Source organism: Lepisosteus oculatus, chromosome 5, assembly GCF_040954835.1.
Source record: "Lepisosteus oculatus isolate fLepOcu1 chromosome 5, fLepOcu1.hap2, whole genome shotgun sequence".
Taxonomy (NCBI): Eukaryota; Metazoa; Chordata; class Actinopteri; order Semionotiformes; family Lepisosteidae; genus Lepisosteus; species Lepisosteus oculatus.
The window spans coordinates 5,835,914-5,852,262 of NC_090700.1; the positions used below are offsets into that span (position 1 = coordinate 5,835,914).

Sequence of the window (16,349 nt, forward strand, 5' to 3'; positions counted from 1 at the left end):
TGTTTGGACTTGTCCTAGATTAGACTTCTGTTTTGGGGGCTTTTCCTACTCGTCTGTGTATGCTGCTCTTGTCCAGTCCTCTCATTCCTGTCTTCAGCATAATCCCAGGGGATATTCATCTGTCCATCACAGTCCAATCTTCCAACATATGCATCTACTCTAGGTATACATCTCTGTCCTTTCACACTGTAATCAGGCTTCTCTACCTTCGTTTGCACAGAGGATGAGAGATACAACACACTTCTTTCACCAAGGAAACATAAAATACATATTGCAGGGCTGCAGAGACATATTTTAAACTACTATAACCTTTCCCACTTATTACCTGAACCACCTTTGACCCAATGAAGAAACTTGTTAGGAGCAGGTGTCCTCCCACATTACTTTATGATTCGTAGCTATCCTTACAAAGCCCACTGCAACAACTAACGTAAAACCCACTTTTAAAAGCAAAACTACTATTTATTAACGTATTCAACCTCTCATCTTTTCACTTAAAGCGAAACATCTCCTGACACATTTAATATGCTTCATTATCTGTTGTTTGTCTTTCCCTGCTCTGTTAAATTTTGAAAACTTTATAAAACTATAAACATGCGTAACAGCAATATGTATTCTCTGACCCATAAAAAGAATAACTGACCCAGTGCATTCTGGATAAACACATTTTTATTTAAAAGTGGTAAATTTTACATTATTTATTACCCCTGGGGCTTTTTAAGAAGATGGAAAGACACTGGATGTCATTAGTTATTAGCCATATATGCTTCAGCTCTGTATACTGTGCATAGGACAAATGCAGAATTGTGAATGCTTTCATTAGGCAAAATGCAAACACTGTGTGCAATATTCCAACAAAGGCACCTTGTGTGCTATTTGCACATTCAGAGGTATAGTTTATTTTTCCAGGCCTAATACAGTACTAATTGCCCTAACAATTTAAACCTATTCAGAATCACTGTTAATTACAGTGCATTGCTTTTACTTCACAAAAAACAACTGAACCCTGTCATTTCCAAATACACAGAAATTAAAGTTCGATGTATAGATAAATAAATGTGCAGCCTCAGCAGATGTGCTTCAGAGGGTGTGACGGTTGATCCAGGAAGCGAATTTGGACACTCTAGTGTAGACGCCGGGAAATCCGGGTCTCCCACAGCCAGCTCCCCAGCTCACGATCCCGGTGAGAAACCAGTGGCCGCCCCTCGGCTCCCGGCATGACAGGGGGCCCCCCGAGTCGCCCTACGGACAGACCACAGCAGGGTCAGCCCAGACCTGGCAGCGGTTAGACTCAGGACAGAGGACAGGTGGGTGAGAGAAACAGTGCCACAACTGTGGCCTCACTGGTCAGTACTGGTCTTCTGTACAACCCACAGACTGGCCATATCATCCAAGCAATTAATGGAAGATCAACAACCATCTGGAAGGGCAAGAGTTTGACTCCCAGTGCTGATGACTGTAGATGAGCACTGACAGACCTGCAGATCTCATTTTGACGGAAAAGTCATTGAGGTAAGCATAAGGGTAGCTTATAGGTAGCAAGGTGAATCAATACAGGCTTCTATGAAAATTCAGGCTTTTACAAAAATTCTCACCCATGTGGTCTAAATGAGGCAGGTTTATTGTCCTAAATCACCAGGTTCGAATACTAACTCATCCTGGAAAGCGAGTCCAAACACACTAGCCTTGCCTGTCAGTTATTAGATCACTACATGTACAGTATATGTAGCGGAGCTAGTTCGGGCACGGTGACGTCACCGCCCTCCCTGCGCGTAGCAGGGACCTCAGCCACCTGGGCTGGGGGAGGTCTCCTTTAGCTCACTCAGCTGGGTCCCTGTTGCCTTATGCTGGAGACCCGGGTTCGCGCCCCAGGTGTTGCGGGACGAATCGGTGGGGTGGAGCGGCGAGGGCACAAGACCGCGCCAATCACATATAGTCTGTTAGCCTTGAGTAGCACTTAGTGATTAAGAATTGTTCATACACTACTCTCTGAGGACTGCACTGTGAGCTGCTAAAACAGTTGCACTTCTGCACTTGTGAATTGTTTTAATGAAATATATTTCTGAAAGTGATTTTCTGTTGACCCCTGTCTTTCCTGAACAGGGAATGGACATTCTGATTTAAAAGACAAAAATCTCCCTGCTCTGAACTGGACCGAAAAAAAGATGATTCACACTCTCTGTAACTTAGTCGTTTTACTTCTTTCACTGAAGACACTGCATTTTGTCCAGGGGGTTCGCAGACTCACTCGACAGGCATCCCTCTCCCCAGACATCGCTCCAGCACACAGCATGCGTGGCGACACAAGGCCAAATCTCTGCTTGCAAGTACTTTGGCTAATAATTTCAACCTCCGCTTTCTGGAGGATGGAGGGCAAGTCTCTGTCTGTTCAAAACAGAAACAAAACATACGAGTGATACAAGTTGTTGTGTGTCAATCAGAAAGAGTAAGTCAGAAGTCAGAAAGAACTGTGTCATTAAATAGAGCTTTTAACGAAGCATGATTTCCTGAAGGTGGTTTAAACCTTTGGTGCACATCCAAAAGGCAATATTCAGTTGTTACTTCAAACACAAATGGCTCTATGAACTTTTAGAATGGCTTTGCCCATCAATCCACTGATCTGAGAAAATTCCAGGAATCATGCATCTAAAAACAGCTGAACTGTGATGTGTAGGCAGTCCTACCTCTCTGAGGCACAAGGGACAAGACTTGCTGACACAAAATCAACAACCCGGATTGAAAAAGCCGAGTACCATCCACCCACAGTTCTGATCTCTTTTCCCACCTCCTTCCGATTTGCTGCCCCATCCAGTCACCCAGCAGGCCTGCCCAGCAACCACAGCCTGGGAGGAGGAGGGCAGGCAGATGGGCTGAATGTGAGACGCCAGAGACACGGGCCAGGTGCTCTTCAGCTGCAGGAGGGCGATGTCGTAGTCAAAATTGCGAGCGTTGTAGTACTCGTGCACCACGATTCTCCGGATCTCGGCCACAAATTTGGCACTGCCCTGAGTGCGCATCCCAAGGTGAGCTGTCCAATACCGGGGGTCAGACAACCTGCCCAACAGAGACTGTAAAGCTGGCTTTGCACATATCTTCTGTACCACCTCCGAGGTGTTAGCTAGTACAATAAATACAGTGTGGCTGTGTTACTTGTGACAGCTGTTCAATACACTAGAGCCACATGCGCAGACATGAATGTGTCTGGGAAGTGCAACTGCTTAAGATACAATGCAGTAAAACCAAAACTAAGGTCATCTTTTCAATCATTGCTGCATCAGGAAGAATAACCCTTTTTCATTTGGAGGCACTGACCTATTATGTTATCTGTAAGGCAGAAAGCAGAAATTTGTTAAAAAAAATAAAATCTACCATCAGTGAGACTACTCCTTACGATATCTTTTCAGTGCATTGTGTTTTTAGTGATTACAGTACAATGATTAAGATTACTGCAAACAGCCTCCACCTGAGCTCCTACTGCTGTTGCCACCCAAAGGTACCTGTCTCTGCTGAAACAATGTGCTGCAGAGAGGAGCCAGTCCCACGCGATGATGGAGGCGCCACAGTAGAAGCTGCCAGAAAAGTGCATGCTGGCCTGCCAGGGCCACTCGCCCTCCTGGGCATTGGAGCCCCCCACCACGCGGCCCCTCACCAGGGTTGGGCTTCCACAGGCTGCGAGGAGACGGCACATTCAGCACAGCCCCCACAACCCACAGCTACAGCTGCTGCACTGGAACGTGGCTGCCACAGAGCTCCACTGGCCATCTGGGCACTCAGTCCAGGGGCGCTGCTGGCCACACTGGACACTACAGGAGCTCCACTGGTCTTACTGGACACACTGCCCCCTATAGGAGCTCCACTGGTCTTACTGGACACTATAGGAGCTCAACTGGCCTCACTGGACACTCAGTACAGGAGCTCCACTGGACACAGTGGCAACTATAGGAGATCCACTGGTCTTACTGGACACCATAGGAGCTCCACTGGCCTCACTGGACACTCAGTACAGGAGCTCCACTGGACACAGTGGCAACTATAGGAGACCACTGGTGAATGATGAAACCCAGTTTGTTTGTTCTGAGATCTATCCATTTGTGACAATCAACTAACTTTAAAAGTACTGGATGGCATTATTATTAAACGAATTCAAAATGAACTCATTCTCGCCGGGTATTATTTTCTAATAAATGATCATGCATTCTAACATTTGAATGGCCACTTTTCAGTGTTTCACATGTCAGTTTTGAGAGACCCAGGTGCCCATGGACCCAGCTCAGTCCCAGAAGGGCTGAGTCACACACAGACAAGAGGTCCGGCAACTTCTGTTGGGTAATAATAAGCTCAATTCATAACACACTGGATACTCCACGGTAGGCAATTAATAATCATTTTAGCTTCAGCGATCACAGCTGCATAGGCCTATGTGAAAACTCTCTGTGAACATGAATGTCCATAAGGCAAAATTGCAGAAAATTACTGTAAGCAAGGACCCCAATTAAGTCGGTGTGTTTGATGTCAATCAATCCAAGATCAGAAAAACAACAAAGCCAGCAACTGTAGACTCCTGTGTCTTGCACATTCCAGGACAGGAGGCAGGATTCGTGCTGTCTTGGCTCAGGAGTGTCGGCACTTTCGATGGTGTTATTTACAGTAATTTGGTACATTTTTTTAATCAATTACCCGAAGCTCCCCAAAAGGGCAGAACTGACATGTAGTTTTACCGTTTGGCAAGCCCTTTGGAATTATAAAAAAAAAGACCCCGCGCCTGTTTTTCTATCTCCGCTAGATGGTGCGTCAATCTGAGGCTGCTAAACTCGTACGCGCTCACCGCAAAATCTTTCGTCACTTCCGTCCGCGCAGTCCGGGATTCCGTCACAGTTCGCGTTCCTCTTGCGGATGCACGCGCCGCTGCCGCACTTGTAGGTGACGTCACTGCACGGGACTTCTGCAACAGTTCAGAACCGGGGCGATTGTCGTGCGCTGCAGAAAATGGCACGATAACCGCCCCGGTCCTGCACGGGGTTTTACTTCAATGCAAGGAGGAGAAATCGGTTTGGAACAGCACGGGAATGGCGGGAGCTACTGCAATATCACAGCTATTGTAATGTGGGGAAAAAGAAAAACTGCGGTGAAGTGTACTGTCCTGGCCGCTGTAGGAAGGGTTGGCGACACAAAAAGAGAACGATCCCATTCAGTTAGAGCTGATGAGCCACTGCATACAGGAATACCTTTAAACTCCTGATTACCCTGAGTGCAGTTCGCCTCATCCGCTCCATCCTCGCAGTCCCTCACGCCATTGCAGGCGAAGGAAGGGTGGCGCTGGGCGGCGCCATCGCAGTCTTTGGGCGGATTAGCTGAAAGAGACCGACTGTCGTTAGAAACGCCAGGATTCCTGGCCGTTGACATGTCATGCCTTTTTCAGGGACAGGGTCCAGAAAGAAAAACCCATCTGTTAGCAGCTCCCGCTAACTAAAACTGCAGATCAAGTGATTTTTCCCCTCCCCCCCGCGGTTCTGAAACGCAGCCACGGGCCAGCTGGTATTGTTTGGTAATGTGACCCCCCCTTAACTTGGGGGGGGTCCCTTGGCAGGCGGTTCCTACGTGTGTTAGGGAGTGGGGTTATCACTGAAGGGTGGAAGATTGCTCTCTCTCGTTACTCGATGGATTTTGCTTTGAAACATTGAGAAACTTTCGCAAAACACAAACTGCACTCTTCTCCATAGGGCACTCGGACACAAAGGGGAAAAAAAAGCATAACGGCTTTCTAAACCAGCAGTTTTGGTCCTTCTGCGGGGTTTTTGGGGGGTCTGACACAGTTTTAGGGGATGAGACAGAGTCTCCGCGGTGGTACGCACGGCAGAAGAGCTCGTCGCTCTCGTCGAAGCAGTCGTCCAGGCCGTCACAGCGGCGCCAGCTCTCCACACACAGGCCGCTGGAGCACAGGAAGTACCCTCTGGGGCAGGCTGGGGGGTGGGCAAACACAGGGGGCACAGCTGTCAATGTGTGCTACAACAGAGGCCGTGAAAAACGCAAGTTACTTGCGGCGCGTTTGTTACAGACGCGGGATTTGGGGATGAATTATCCAAGGACCGCGCAAAGATACAGCCGGCTTGATTACAAAACCCAACTGTCAAAATTCTTTGAGATCTTGAAGTCCTTAAACAATTCTTGCATTGGGGGTACACATCTGTCTCCCCCCTATTTTCAAACCGCTTCTTCCAAAGCAGGGGTATGGGGGAGCCAGAGCCTATCCCAGCAAGCAATGGGCCCAAGGCAGGATTCACCCTGGGAAGGACATCGGTCCATCACAGGGCACACACACGCACACACGCACACACGCACACACGCACACACGCACACACGCACTTCCAATCTTCCCAGAAGGCCACTAACCCACCAGCATGTCTCTGGACTGGGGGAGGAAACTGAACCACCTGGAGGAGATCCAAGTAAACATGGAGAACACACACAGCAACGCTGAACACTGCACCACAATGCCACAGTAAGGACTTTATGTTTTACGTTTTGTTTTTTTTTCCTAGGGCGTGTTCTTACGCTGGCTGATGTTATAGCTGCTGTATTCAGCTGTGAAAGGAGGGTCTGAAAACTTTGAGCTGCAGCGGAACTCGATTTCCGTCCTCGGGTTGGCGGCGCGGAACACAGTCGGGTGATCGATATAGCTCCCGCAGTATCTAAAGAAGCAGGGAAACGTGTCAGAAATAAGCCAGGGGCACGGTCATAAGCAGAAACGCATAAGCTACTTTGGGTTTTTTTTGACGTTCTGCACTCGTCCTGTGCTCAGAAAAAAGGTTTACGGTTTTCTCCAGCCGAGCAGCAGTGGGGTCTCGCCTCTTTCAGCGCCCCCACTTCACGAGAGGCAGATGATGGAAAAGTGCTGACAGACTTGTGGGCCTCCACACAGACCGTCGATCTGTCAGTCACTCTCGCGGCGCATCTCGAAGGGCACCAGGCTAATCTCCCTTATCTCTGACAAGGGAGAAGGGATCCATTACGCTAACCTGGAGAGAATCCGTCCACATCACCTGGGCATGTGAATACTTCATTGTGGTGGCCTGGAATGTCATGGTCAAATGAAAGACTTGTATATACCTGGAAATGTAGATCGGTCAGTCTTCTTATCTCTTCTGATCCGGCTTTATTACCATGTCTCACACATTTTTATCAAGAAGCGGACATTCTCAGTGACAAAAGTATTACTGAGAAGCTGGAGGGCCAAGGTAATTGTTTGAATAACCCTTTGGCTTGGCTGACTGCCACGGACTATCACTGCTTGTCTACTGTGGAATGTGGTTATAGTTGGATTCATCTTACCAGGGGAGAACGGGAAACACATGATTCTTTAAAAAATGTTCTTTGTTCAATATATAAATTTGGAAGCACAGAACACACATGTTCACACACTTACTGTACCTCTCCCTCCACTCCACATGAGGTTAAAGTAAATCAACCCTTTAGAGTGGTTTTCCAGTTTCCAAATTATTAAATGTGAACAGAAAACACCCTGCACACGCTAAACTGGAAATACTGAGAATTCCAATTTTAATTCTGACCTGTTTCTGCAAAAGAATCGGCTTTATAAAGGGCATGCATTTCAAGTCTAAAAATGTAAATAGCACCCATCCTCCCCTTAGGAAAAGAGAAACAGAAGTAAAGGGTGTCCAATAAGGCACTGTGTAAAACGTTTAAGGGGTTTCATCTTTAACGAGGCTTTTCATTAGATCTGTGTCATCCAGAGTACCAGAGATGGTAATCTGTCTGTTACACTGTCACATAACAATAAAGATCCGGATTCTGTCCTGGCTCAGAGCTGATAACTGTTCAAGCCAGCACACACCGGACACCGATGTCTTGTCTCTCATTTCCAGAGGACAAACACCAGGTGAGCTCACCGATTAAAGAATGGACAGATCAGACACATATGCATATTACCCTGCAAAGCAAATGTGCCACATTCTCAGACATTTTCGGTTTCTTACTTCACAACGTTTTATCCTCTCAAACGTCATTTCAAGGTTCTAATTTATATGCTCCAGTTACAGACACATTTCTCCTTCATTACTGTGAAGCACAAGCAGAGTGTGCATTTACACTGAATGAGTGTGCTCTAAAGCAACTGATAACAATGTATTAAGTATAATCTGATAAAAACACTCACATTATTTCATTAATTTTCCACCAGCCGTGCTCACAGCCTTTTAAATCCTTCTCCTTCAACAGGTAGTTCTCAAACCTCAGCGCGATGCCGAGCCCCTGGATCGGAGCCTGTGTTGAGGAGAACAAGTGGCTTGATAGTATATTTGTTAAATCCTTGTGCTCAAGCGCCAGGACAAACATTTTAAAGTTATGAAAGAGAGGGGAAAAGAATAACAACTCGGAGCCTTCAAGATATGAAAATCTTTGTGCGTGTTTACAAAACCTTATCATCTTGACCCAGATAATGGGTTTTCACCGAGAAATGCAGCTGTATATTTAGCAAACAAACTGCTCCATAAAGCCTTGATACCTGAAACGCCCAGGTGCAGCTACACTCTGGAGGAAAGAGGCTGGGATAGTAAGGGCTTGTGATTTTGCCCCGAGAGCCAGCCAAGTCCTGTACGTCGTCTGCGCTGCTGCACCCTGGAGGAGGAACAAAGACAGCCTGAGGCCTGCTATTCAAACACACCCATACAGAATCGCCCCTCTTTCCAGCAGAGCTTAGAGAGAGATGGCACCGGCAACGTACTTTCCTCAGAAATGGCCTCATAGTGTCCGCGGAAACTCTTGCTTCCTTGCCCCAGCCTGAAAGCCAGGAGCATCACATTCCCAGTGGAAACCAGGGAGATGGCCGCATTCGGAGGCTGACAAAACCTGGAAAACCATGTGACGGGGACAAGAAACAATTTAACAAGCACTCTCACAGTGCCACCCCTCTCAGCCAGAACTATGTACGTCTCTCCTCTCAGTCCAAATCTCACTGTTGTAAGTCACACTACTGTAGAATATGAAAGAACTAGAAGCCTTGAATACTACACACTGAGCTCCGAGTATTGGCTGTTTTTTCAGGATCAAAGACTTCCCAAGAGCCTTTACCCACGTACAGCTGTGCGGCTGTGCACGGCAGAACAGGAGCTAAATGGCAAGTATACATTTGTTAGGATTAATAATGTCATATTTGTTCATGTGAATGAAAATATAAAGTTTAAGGAAATAACAGATACAGCGATTTCTAAAAGCGCTCAATCTTCAACAATGATGAGATTATTGGACATAAACTGTTGTGCTTGAATCAGCTGGAGACCACAGACATAACAACACTTATTTGCCTGCCCTCCCTGTAGTGATTATTGATGCGGCTGTGGGCGTACTTATACAAGGCTTTGCTCCTGATGGGCACGAGGGAGTCGTATACAGTGAGCGAGTCCGTGACGCAGTCGCTGGCCTCGATCTGAAAGGAGTGGACGGTCAGCCGAATGAGGGAGCCCAGCACGGCCGTGAGCTTCATGTGACAGCTGGACCTTCCCCAGAAAGAGGAGACACTTAGGGAGATCTTCACACCAGGCTGGCTTGCGTACAAGTCATCTATACACTTCGAGTCTGGAAGGAAACATGCAATACCACGTTGTGGGCCAGAGTACAAGATTGAGAACATGTTTAACTTTCCAAATGAACTTTATGGCTATTTATTCATGTATATCACTTAGAACAATGCCCCCTTTCAGTTATTCAATGGCTCGGTCTAAAAAACTAGTAGATTGTCCTTTGTGTACTGTCAAGCATTAGTATTTTGCTCACGTAAAACAGCATCTATCCGAAGTGAAATGTGTCACATTTTAGGCAGCTTACACTCACACAAGTAAATTGGTTTATTCAGAGGTTTGAAAGTTGCACACCAGCCCCACACAAACAGTACCCCCTGCCTCACCTGTCTCGATGGCAGTGTAATCTGACCTCAAGGCAGCTGCAGCCCAGTGATTAAGAACAGAAATAAAGCAATGCAGAGGTTAAGATTCTCAATCAAAAGTATTAGTGGTGTACCACAGGGATCAGTATTAGGTACTGCTACTCTATATGATCTGGACTCTTAGTTAGCAGACTAATCAAGTTCATGCATGAAATTCAAAAGTACATAGAGCAAATATAGGATTGGGCAAAAACACAGCGGATGATATTTAATGCAGATATGTGCAAGGTGTTGCATGCAGGTAGAAAAAAAACATAAATTACAAATATTAATCATCAAGCCTGAAGAGGTTACTAATAAGATTTTTTAATGTTTATGTAGACAAGTCATCTCCATCTTTAAAACAAGAAAGGCAAACAGTATGTTAGGATTTCTAGTATAAAGTCTAGAGATGTTATATTAAAACTGTATAATGCACCAGTAAAATACTGTATTGCTGCTCTGGAATCAGCACATTCAGAGGCTTAAAGGAATGCCCTGCACTGCCAGGCTAAAGGAACTGAACTTCTTCAATAGAGAGGACTATGCAGGGACCTGACACAGATGTTACAGGCATTGACAGAGATCAATCCAGCAGACGTTTTCAGAACAAAAAGTGGAAAACAAACCTAAAGACACAGATCGAAACTACAGACATTAGAAACTGCGAACAGCAGGCACTTCTTCGTGCAGAAGGCTGCGAGTATGAAACAAGCTGCTCAGCCAGTCCATCAAAGCTGATGTCCTGGCTTCTTTCAAGAACTGGGAGGATGAGTCTGGGATTAGCTACAATTAGTAGCGAGAGAGGCAGAGCGTTTTTAACTATCCTCATATTCGGGAGTTAAAGACATACGTATATAAAACATCGGTTCTGAAATACGGCAGTTTATATAATGGATGAAGCAGGACGGTTTGTCATAAATGCAGAGCAAGAAGACCTGTTAACTTTGCCGCCCTCATTGCTCAGAACGCCGGCTTTGCCCTTACTGTTGACCACGATGGAGTCGATGTCCACAGGCAGGCCGGACAGGAAGCCCACGGACGTGCGGTTGACCAGACTGGTGTGCACGGAGTCCCTGAGAATGGCGCCCACGCACTCCTCACACACCGCGCTGCTCTTCACGCCGGGCACCACGAACACCATCCAGAAGTGCACCAGGACACCGCCCTTATTGTTGTGGCTGGGGAGCAGCGCACACACCTCGGATTAACACCGCGGCGGGGGCTCCCCAGCACCGTCGCTCTGCCAGCGAGACCCCGCCCCTCGTCCGCTTGACTGCCAGCCGTTTCCCGAAACCTGGATCCTCTGTTCCCAGACCGGCCCGCGGTTTATTCTGCGTTTATTCTGCGTTCGGATGGTGACGACATTCAAAACGCCCCCCAGTACGAACGCAGATCGGCTCTTTAACTGTCGCACTTCATAGTGAAACTTTACCAAACGGTTCTGGGGATTCAACCATCTAACAGGTCCCCAACGCCTGTGGAGAAATATATACCGTACTTCTTTGAAGGGGGTAACTGTTTATTGACTGACACACTTCAAAGACGCTGATTTACTGGCTCATTTCAAGAGTCATCTGGAAGAGAGATCCTTGGCTTAAGGGGTAATTAACAGCCCTCCTCATCACTCTTATTGGGTGCGAATGTTTAATCACGAATAACATTTCTTTCACTGCAGCTGAAGAGTCCATTACCTGAGGTCTGATATGAGAGACTGTCGGTACAGTTTGGACACTGTTGATGTTTTGTACACACTATTCACCTATCCCAAAAAAAAGATGAAAAACTGTATTAGTGTTTTCAATAAAACTGACCTGATATCTTCAAGCAGCTGTACATTTCTCAGAGAGCTCTACAGCTCTGACAGGTCCAGAAAGGAAAGAAACTGGTCTCCGTTTAATCAAGAGTAAAACCTGGGTTTATACTGTTCATCCCAAAACAGGATAATTACATTTTCCCAGCTGGTTCCGTTTTTCAAACAGCTATCTGTTGGGTTTGTTGACCTGAACAGATGCTTCAAATTCCTCAAAATAATTTCTTAGGGCATTAAATGACATTAATGATTGATAATTAATCAATTAATTTGAATTATATGATTTAATTAATTTAATTAGAATTCAGGTAAAAGTGTTTAGAAAACATTTCTTTTTAACTGTTTTAAAGAATAAAATTATTTTGAACTTATTCTGAAACATAAGATAATTTATTTCAATTTGTGAACAATTCGGAGCAAACTTGCATTCCTGCCATTTCTCAAATCATAGCCTACCTCTTCACTGCTTTTTACAGGCAAACATATGTATTTGTAAATAAAATTAAATAGCTACAATATTTTCATCTACATGTGAAATTTTCAATGATTTATCTATCACTGAGTTTAAATAATATGACAGGTGGGTAGCTGCGTCAGCATGCGTAGGCTGCAAAGGAACAAGTAATAGGTTTATTCCATGCTGAAAAAAATAAGAAAGAGAACACAACGTTTCGGCCGTGGAGCCTTCTTCACACCTGAAGAAGGCTCCACGGCCGAAACGTTGTGTTCTCTTTCTTCTTTTTTTCAGCATGGAATAAACCTATTACTTGTTCCTTAAATAATATGAATTGTGTACTGTAAATGATGTTCAAAACCTGGACTGACTTCAGGCTGCAATGTCAAATGTGTACACCGGAGGGCGCACAAGTAACAGTTGATTTTTATTTTTAATTTATGGAGAATTGTGAGGCTTCAGAAATCTGCATAAAACTGCCACTGAGACAATATAATTGATGCAGTAAGGAAAATGGTCTTGCGTTTTCAGTTGGTTGGTATTTCAGTTCCAACTTTCTGTATGAACAGGGTTTTGGAAAGACAGTTTTGTAGTATAAATTATACTATTATTGGGATCATTTAATACTGTCGCTTCTATTATTGCCAATGGTGCTATTATGATTATTATTGTTATTCAAGTAATCGTGGATTCGCGGTAGTAGAAACAGCATGAGGGAAAAAACAAACAAGTAATAAGGTAACGATCTCAGTCAAGGTAGCACACACCGAACCCACTCGCTCACAAGAAAATGTCCTTTCTCCCCAAAACAGAGCGTTCTGTAGCTTACCACATGTTCAATCGTGTTAGCCATGGAAATGAACTCGGTCGAATCCGTGTGTCTGTACTCTGGGATAAATTCAATGTCGGCCACTCGGAACATCCCGGCAAAATACACCCCACTGTTGCTCTCTCTGCGAACTGCAACACAAGCACAGATCAGGGACGGCGGTGGAGGGGTCTGCTATGCCTTCGTTTTCGTCTGAAGTGCTCAGCTGATGCGATGATTGTCTGAACTTTTTTAGAATCTTTTTCAGTCTTTTCGTGCTGCTGTTTCAATTCGATTAGCAGCAGAGGTTACAGTAGGTAGCGGAAACACTAACAGGAGCTGTGTTTGAGGGGGAACAATAAGCTGAAATCCTTTATCCCCCTCAAAATATTCACGTGTGAGGTTTTTTGTTGTACATTTTTAGTGTCGCTCAAGTTCTACAGAACTGTAACAATGTAACAAAATAAAACCATGGATCAACTTGTGCAAATATGAGCCCCGTGTAATATTGCTTACTGGCACTTGAAGCGCGACTGTCATTTGTGTGACGTTTCATGCCAACAGTGTGACGGCCGAAGCGCGAAACGATGCAGCCGTGTCACACACTGTATGGTGGAGTTCAGCACTGAGGCCAGTGAGAGTCTCATTTCGTGGCGTGGCGTGCCGGGGGTGGCCTCTCGGCCGCTCCGCTTAGCAGCACGCAGAGACGCGTCGCCGCGGGACAGCAGCATATCTCTGAACTGGCTCCATCACTCTGCTCTCCTCCCCACTGAGAGCTGGTGTGTGGGGAGCGGACTGGTGCATCATCCAGGTGGGGCCGCACACTGGCGGTGGTGGAGGGGATCCCCATTGCCTGTAAAGCGCTTTGAGAGTGTCCAGAAAAGCGCTATATAAGTGTAAGCAATAATAATAACTATTATTATTATTATAGACACATGCAAATCCACACCCACTTACAGATGAACAGCCACAGCAGCGTCCAGGTGACGGCCACGACGACAAACACCACCAGGCTGAGCAGCACAGCCAAAGCCTGCAGGTTCCACAGAGCCCTCTTCTTCCGCGCCCTCTTCCTCTTCGATTTGGACTTCCGCTTGCCTTTGCCGTGTCCCCGGCGGTGTCTCCTGCGTGACAGCCGGGCGTCCACGGTCGCCACTTCCACAGACACGTCGGTGATCTATAGCGCCCAAACGCAGGGTCGTAAAAGGGGCCCGGCGGGCCAGCACGCTTGTGAGGCGGGGCGGACCGGCCAGCGAACACCCCGCTACGTCAAGCGCCCGTCTTACCGTCAATGCGTATTGCGTTACAGAGAACTTTCTCAATAATTAATTGTGGTGTCATTCCACCCCGCTTCTATAGCCCAGCACCTCCAGTATGATGTAACCAGATATTCCTGATACTTTTCTCCCCAAACCATGACACGAGCAGGAGCCACAGCAAGGAATCCATATAGACAGCGACACAGGACACACCCGTTGCCGAGCGATTGCTTTTACAGCATAGAGCCCAGATTACAAAATGCCATTTACATCGGGGGACCCCAAGTAACATAAAAAATATCCTAAAACAGAACTTTAAAACTGTAAACCGCTCGTCTAAATTGCCTGAATTTCCCATAACTAAATGTGACATAAATAAAAATAAATACGATATTAAGATCACAATCTGAGTCTTAATTGCTGTTAAGGTTAATACGTCAATTACGTTATGACAATATAAAAAAAATCAAAACCATTTTTATAACTATTTAAAAGCACAACAGGGCACTTTTACCCTGATCTACAGTAATCACTGGGGGTATCGCAACATGTACAATCACCCGAAGAATTAAACGCTATTAGCACGAAACTGGTTTCAACCTTTTTTGCATTAAAGGAAAACGAAGAAGAACTTTAACTTCGCCAGGTTCGTGCTGTTGCTGGGCCTGGGGCGCGGTCGGACTGGCCTGCACGGTGCCGCACTTACACTGAGATTGTCTCCTGCGCTTGACCGGCCGATGTGTCCACTTTCCGTCGCCATCCTGAGGCCGCCTTGGCGGGAGCTTCAGCACAGAGTCTCTGAGGACGCGGGATCTTCCTGCGTGGAAACCGAACAAGGTGGAGAGATCACAGAGAACACCATCCCGCAAAAAAAAAAAAGAAGCTTCCTCTCACCGGCCTCCCTGCGCCGTTCTGAAAAGGACTGGCGGTCCGGCTCGAACACGGAAAGTATCAGGTTGTGACAGGCAGGAACCACTTGTAACTGTATCTTCTTCCAGAGGGAGATGAGTCCGCGGGCAGGACTGTGGTCGTGGATCCGCGGCCACGCCGGAGTAAAAGGTTCGGCCAGACTACACAGATCTCTTGGTGGGGTTTGTTTGTTTTCTTCGTGGCAACTGCGATTTTTTGGAGAGCTGCTCCAGTATTGACCTTTTGGGGGATTATGTGAAGGCAGGGTTTAGCAGAGAGGCAGGTTGCCCCCTGTGCATCGTACACTAAATTTACTACATCGTACACTAAATCCCATTCATCAGTCTTACATTTTTTATCGTTGTTTCAGTCGGCGTTTGAAGATGATTCGTCTTCAGCTGCCGTGTTCGGCATTTGAAGTTTAGGGGTGTTCAGCCTCTAAACTAACGCGAAGCCATAAATTCATTTATAGCGACATTTCCGTTCCCAGGAATTTTGAAACGGGAGACAAAGTTCATCGGATAATATTATTTAATCAATATTTCCTTAAAAAAAACCCGCTGTTGTGACTAAACGTCCCATTGCGTAAAATAACTGTTTATATTGAGTTTGTGGTTACAAGGGAGAAAGCGAATTTGTATTGTATCTGTCATCAGGTATCATTTCGAAAAAGGAACTCCTTACGTACGAGGAATATCACCACGACACTGGGAGGCGGTATCTGATCATGAGCATCTGTGGTATTTCGACTTTCATGCCGTGCCCTTTTGAGAAGTATCATTCTGTATTTAAATTGCAGCCGGACTTGGTCTTGATCTTGAAAAACGTGCCGAACCGCCTCTAAGCTTTATTGGAAGCAGTTCGACGTAGAACCGCGCCGAGAGGTCACGCTGAAATCGTATATTAGCGTAGTGTCGAATCAATTCTGAAATAAAACATCAAACAAAGAAATAATAGCAACGTTTTCCAATCCTCCCAAATGTTTAAATAAACTAACTCGTCTAGTGTTGCGTTTTGCTGTTTTAATGATCTTTAAAAATCTTAATTTGCTTTAATGTGGGAGTATTCTCGTCACTTAAATCTTCCACACGCATTCTCTTAGTAATAAGCTTTTCGACACGGCATTAAAGAAAAAGTTGTTTTTTTTTTTTTACAAAAATGTGTATAAA

General features: G+C 45.8%; 1 protein-coding gene across 3 annotated transcripts; it reads right to left on the reverse strand.

The window, feature by feature from the left end:
* Positions 1–658: 658 nt before the first annotated feature.
* Positions 659–15,554, reverse strand: tmprss7 (transmembrane serine protease 7). Of its 3 annotated transcripts, none has more exons than XM_069189964.1 (18): positions 14,978–15,554; positions 13,970–14,189; positions 13,034–13,164; positions 11,632–11,699; positions 10,925–11,118; positions 9,920–9,955; positions 9,363–9,591; positions 8,741–8,865; positions 8,522–8,634; positions 8,174–8,280; positions 6,553–6,689; positions 5,853–5,960; positions 5,244–5,351; positions 4,826–4,942; positions 3,498–3,669; positions 2,786–3,054; positions 2,249–2,385; positions 659–1,242 (listed from the first exon to the last, which is right to left on the reverse strand). In XM_069189964.1, exons 1-18 carry the CDS (start codon positions 15,029–15,031, stop codon positions 1,081–1,083), a joined length of 2,487 nt encoding a protein of 828 aa, XP_069046065.1. In that variant the 5' UTR covers positions 15,032–15,554; the 3' UTR covers positions 659–1,080. The 3 variants fall into 3 exon arrangements, with proteins under 3 accessions (XP_069046065.1, XP_069046064.1, XP_069046066.1); XM_069189963.1 differs by having other exon boundaries at positions 5,226–5,351; XM_069189965.1 differs by lacking the exons at positions 11,632–11,699; positions 13,034–13,164; positions 13,970–14,189; positions 14,978–15,554 and having other exon boundaries at positions 5,226–5,351; positions 10,925–11,609.
* Positions 15,555–16,349: the final 795 nt, after the last annotated feature.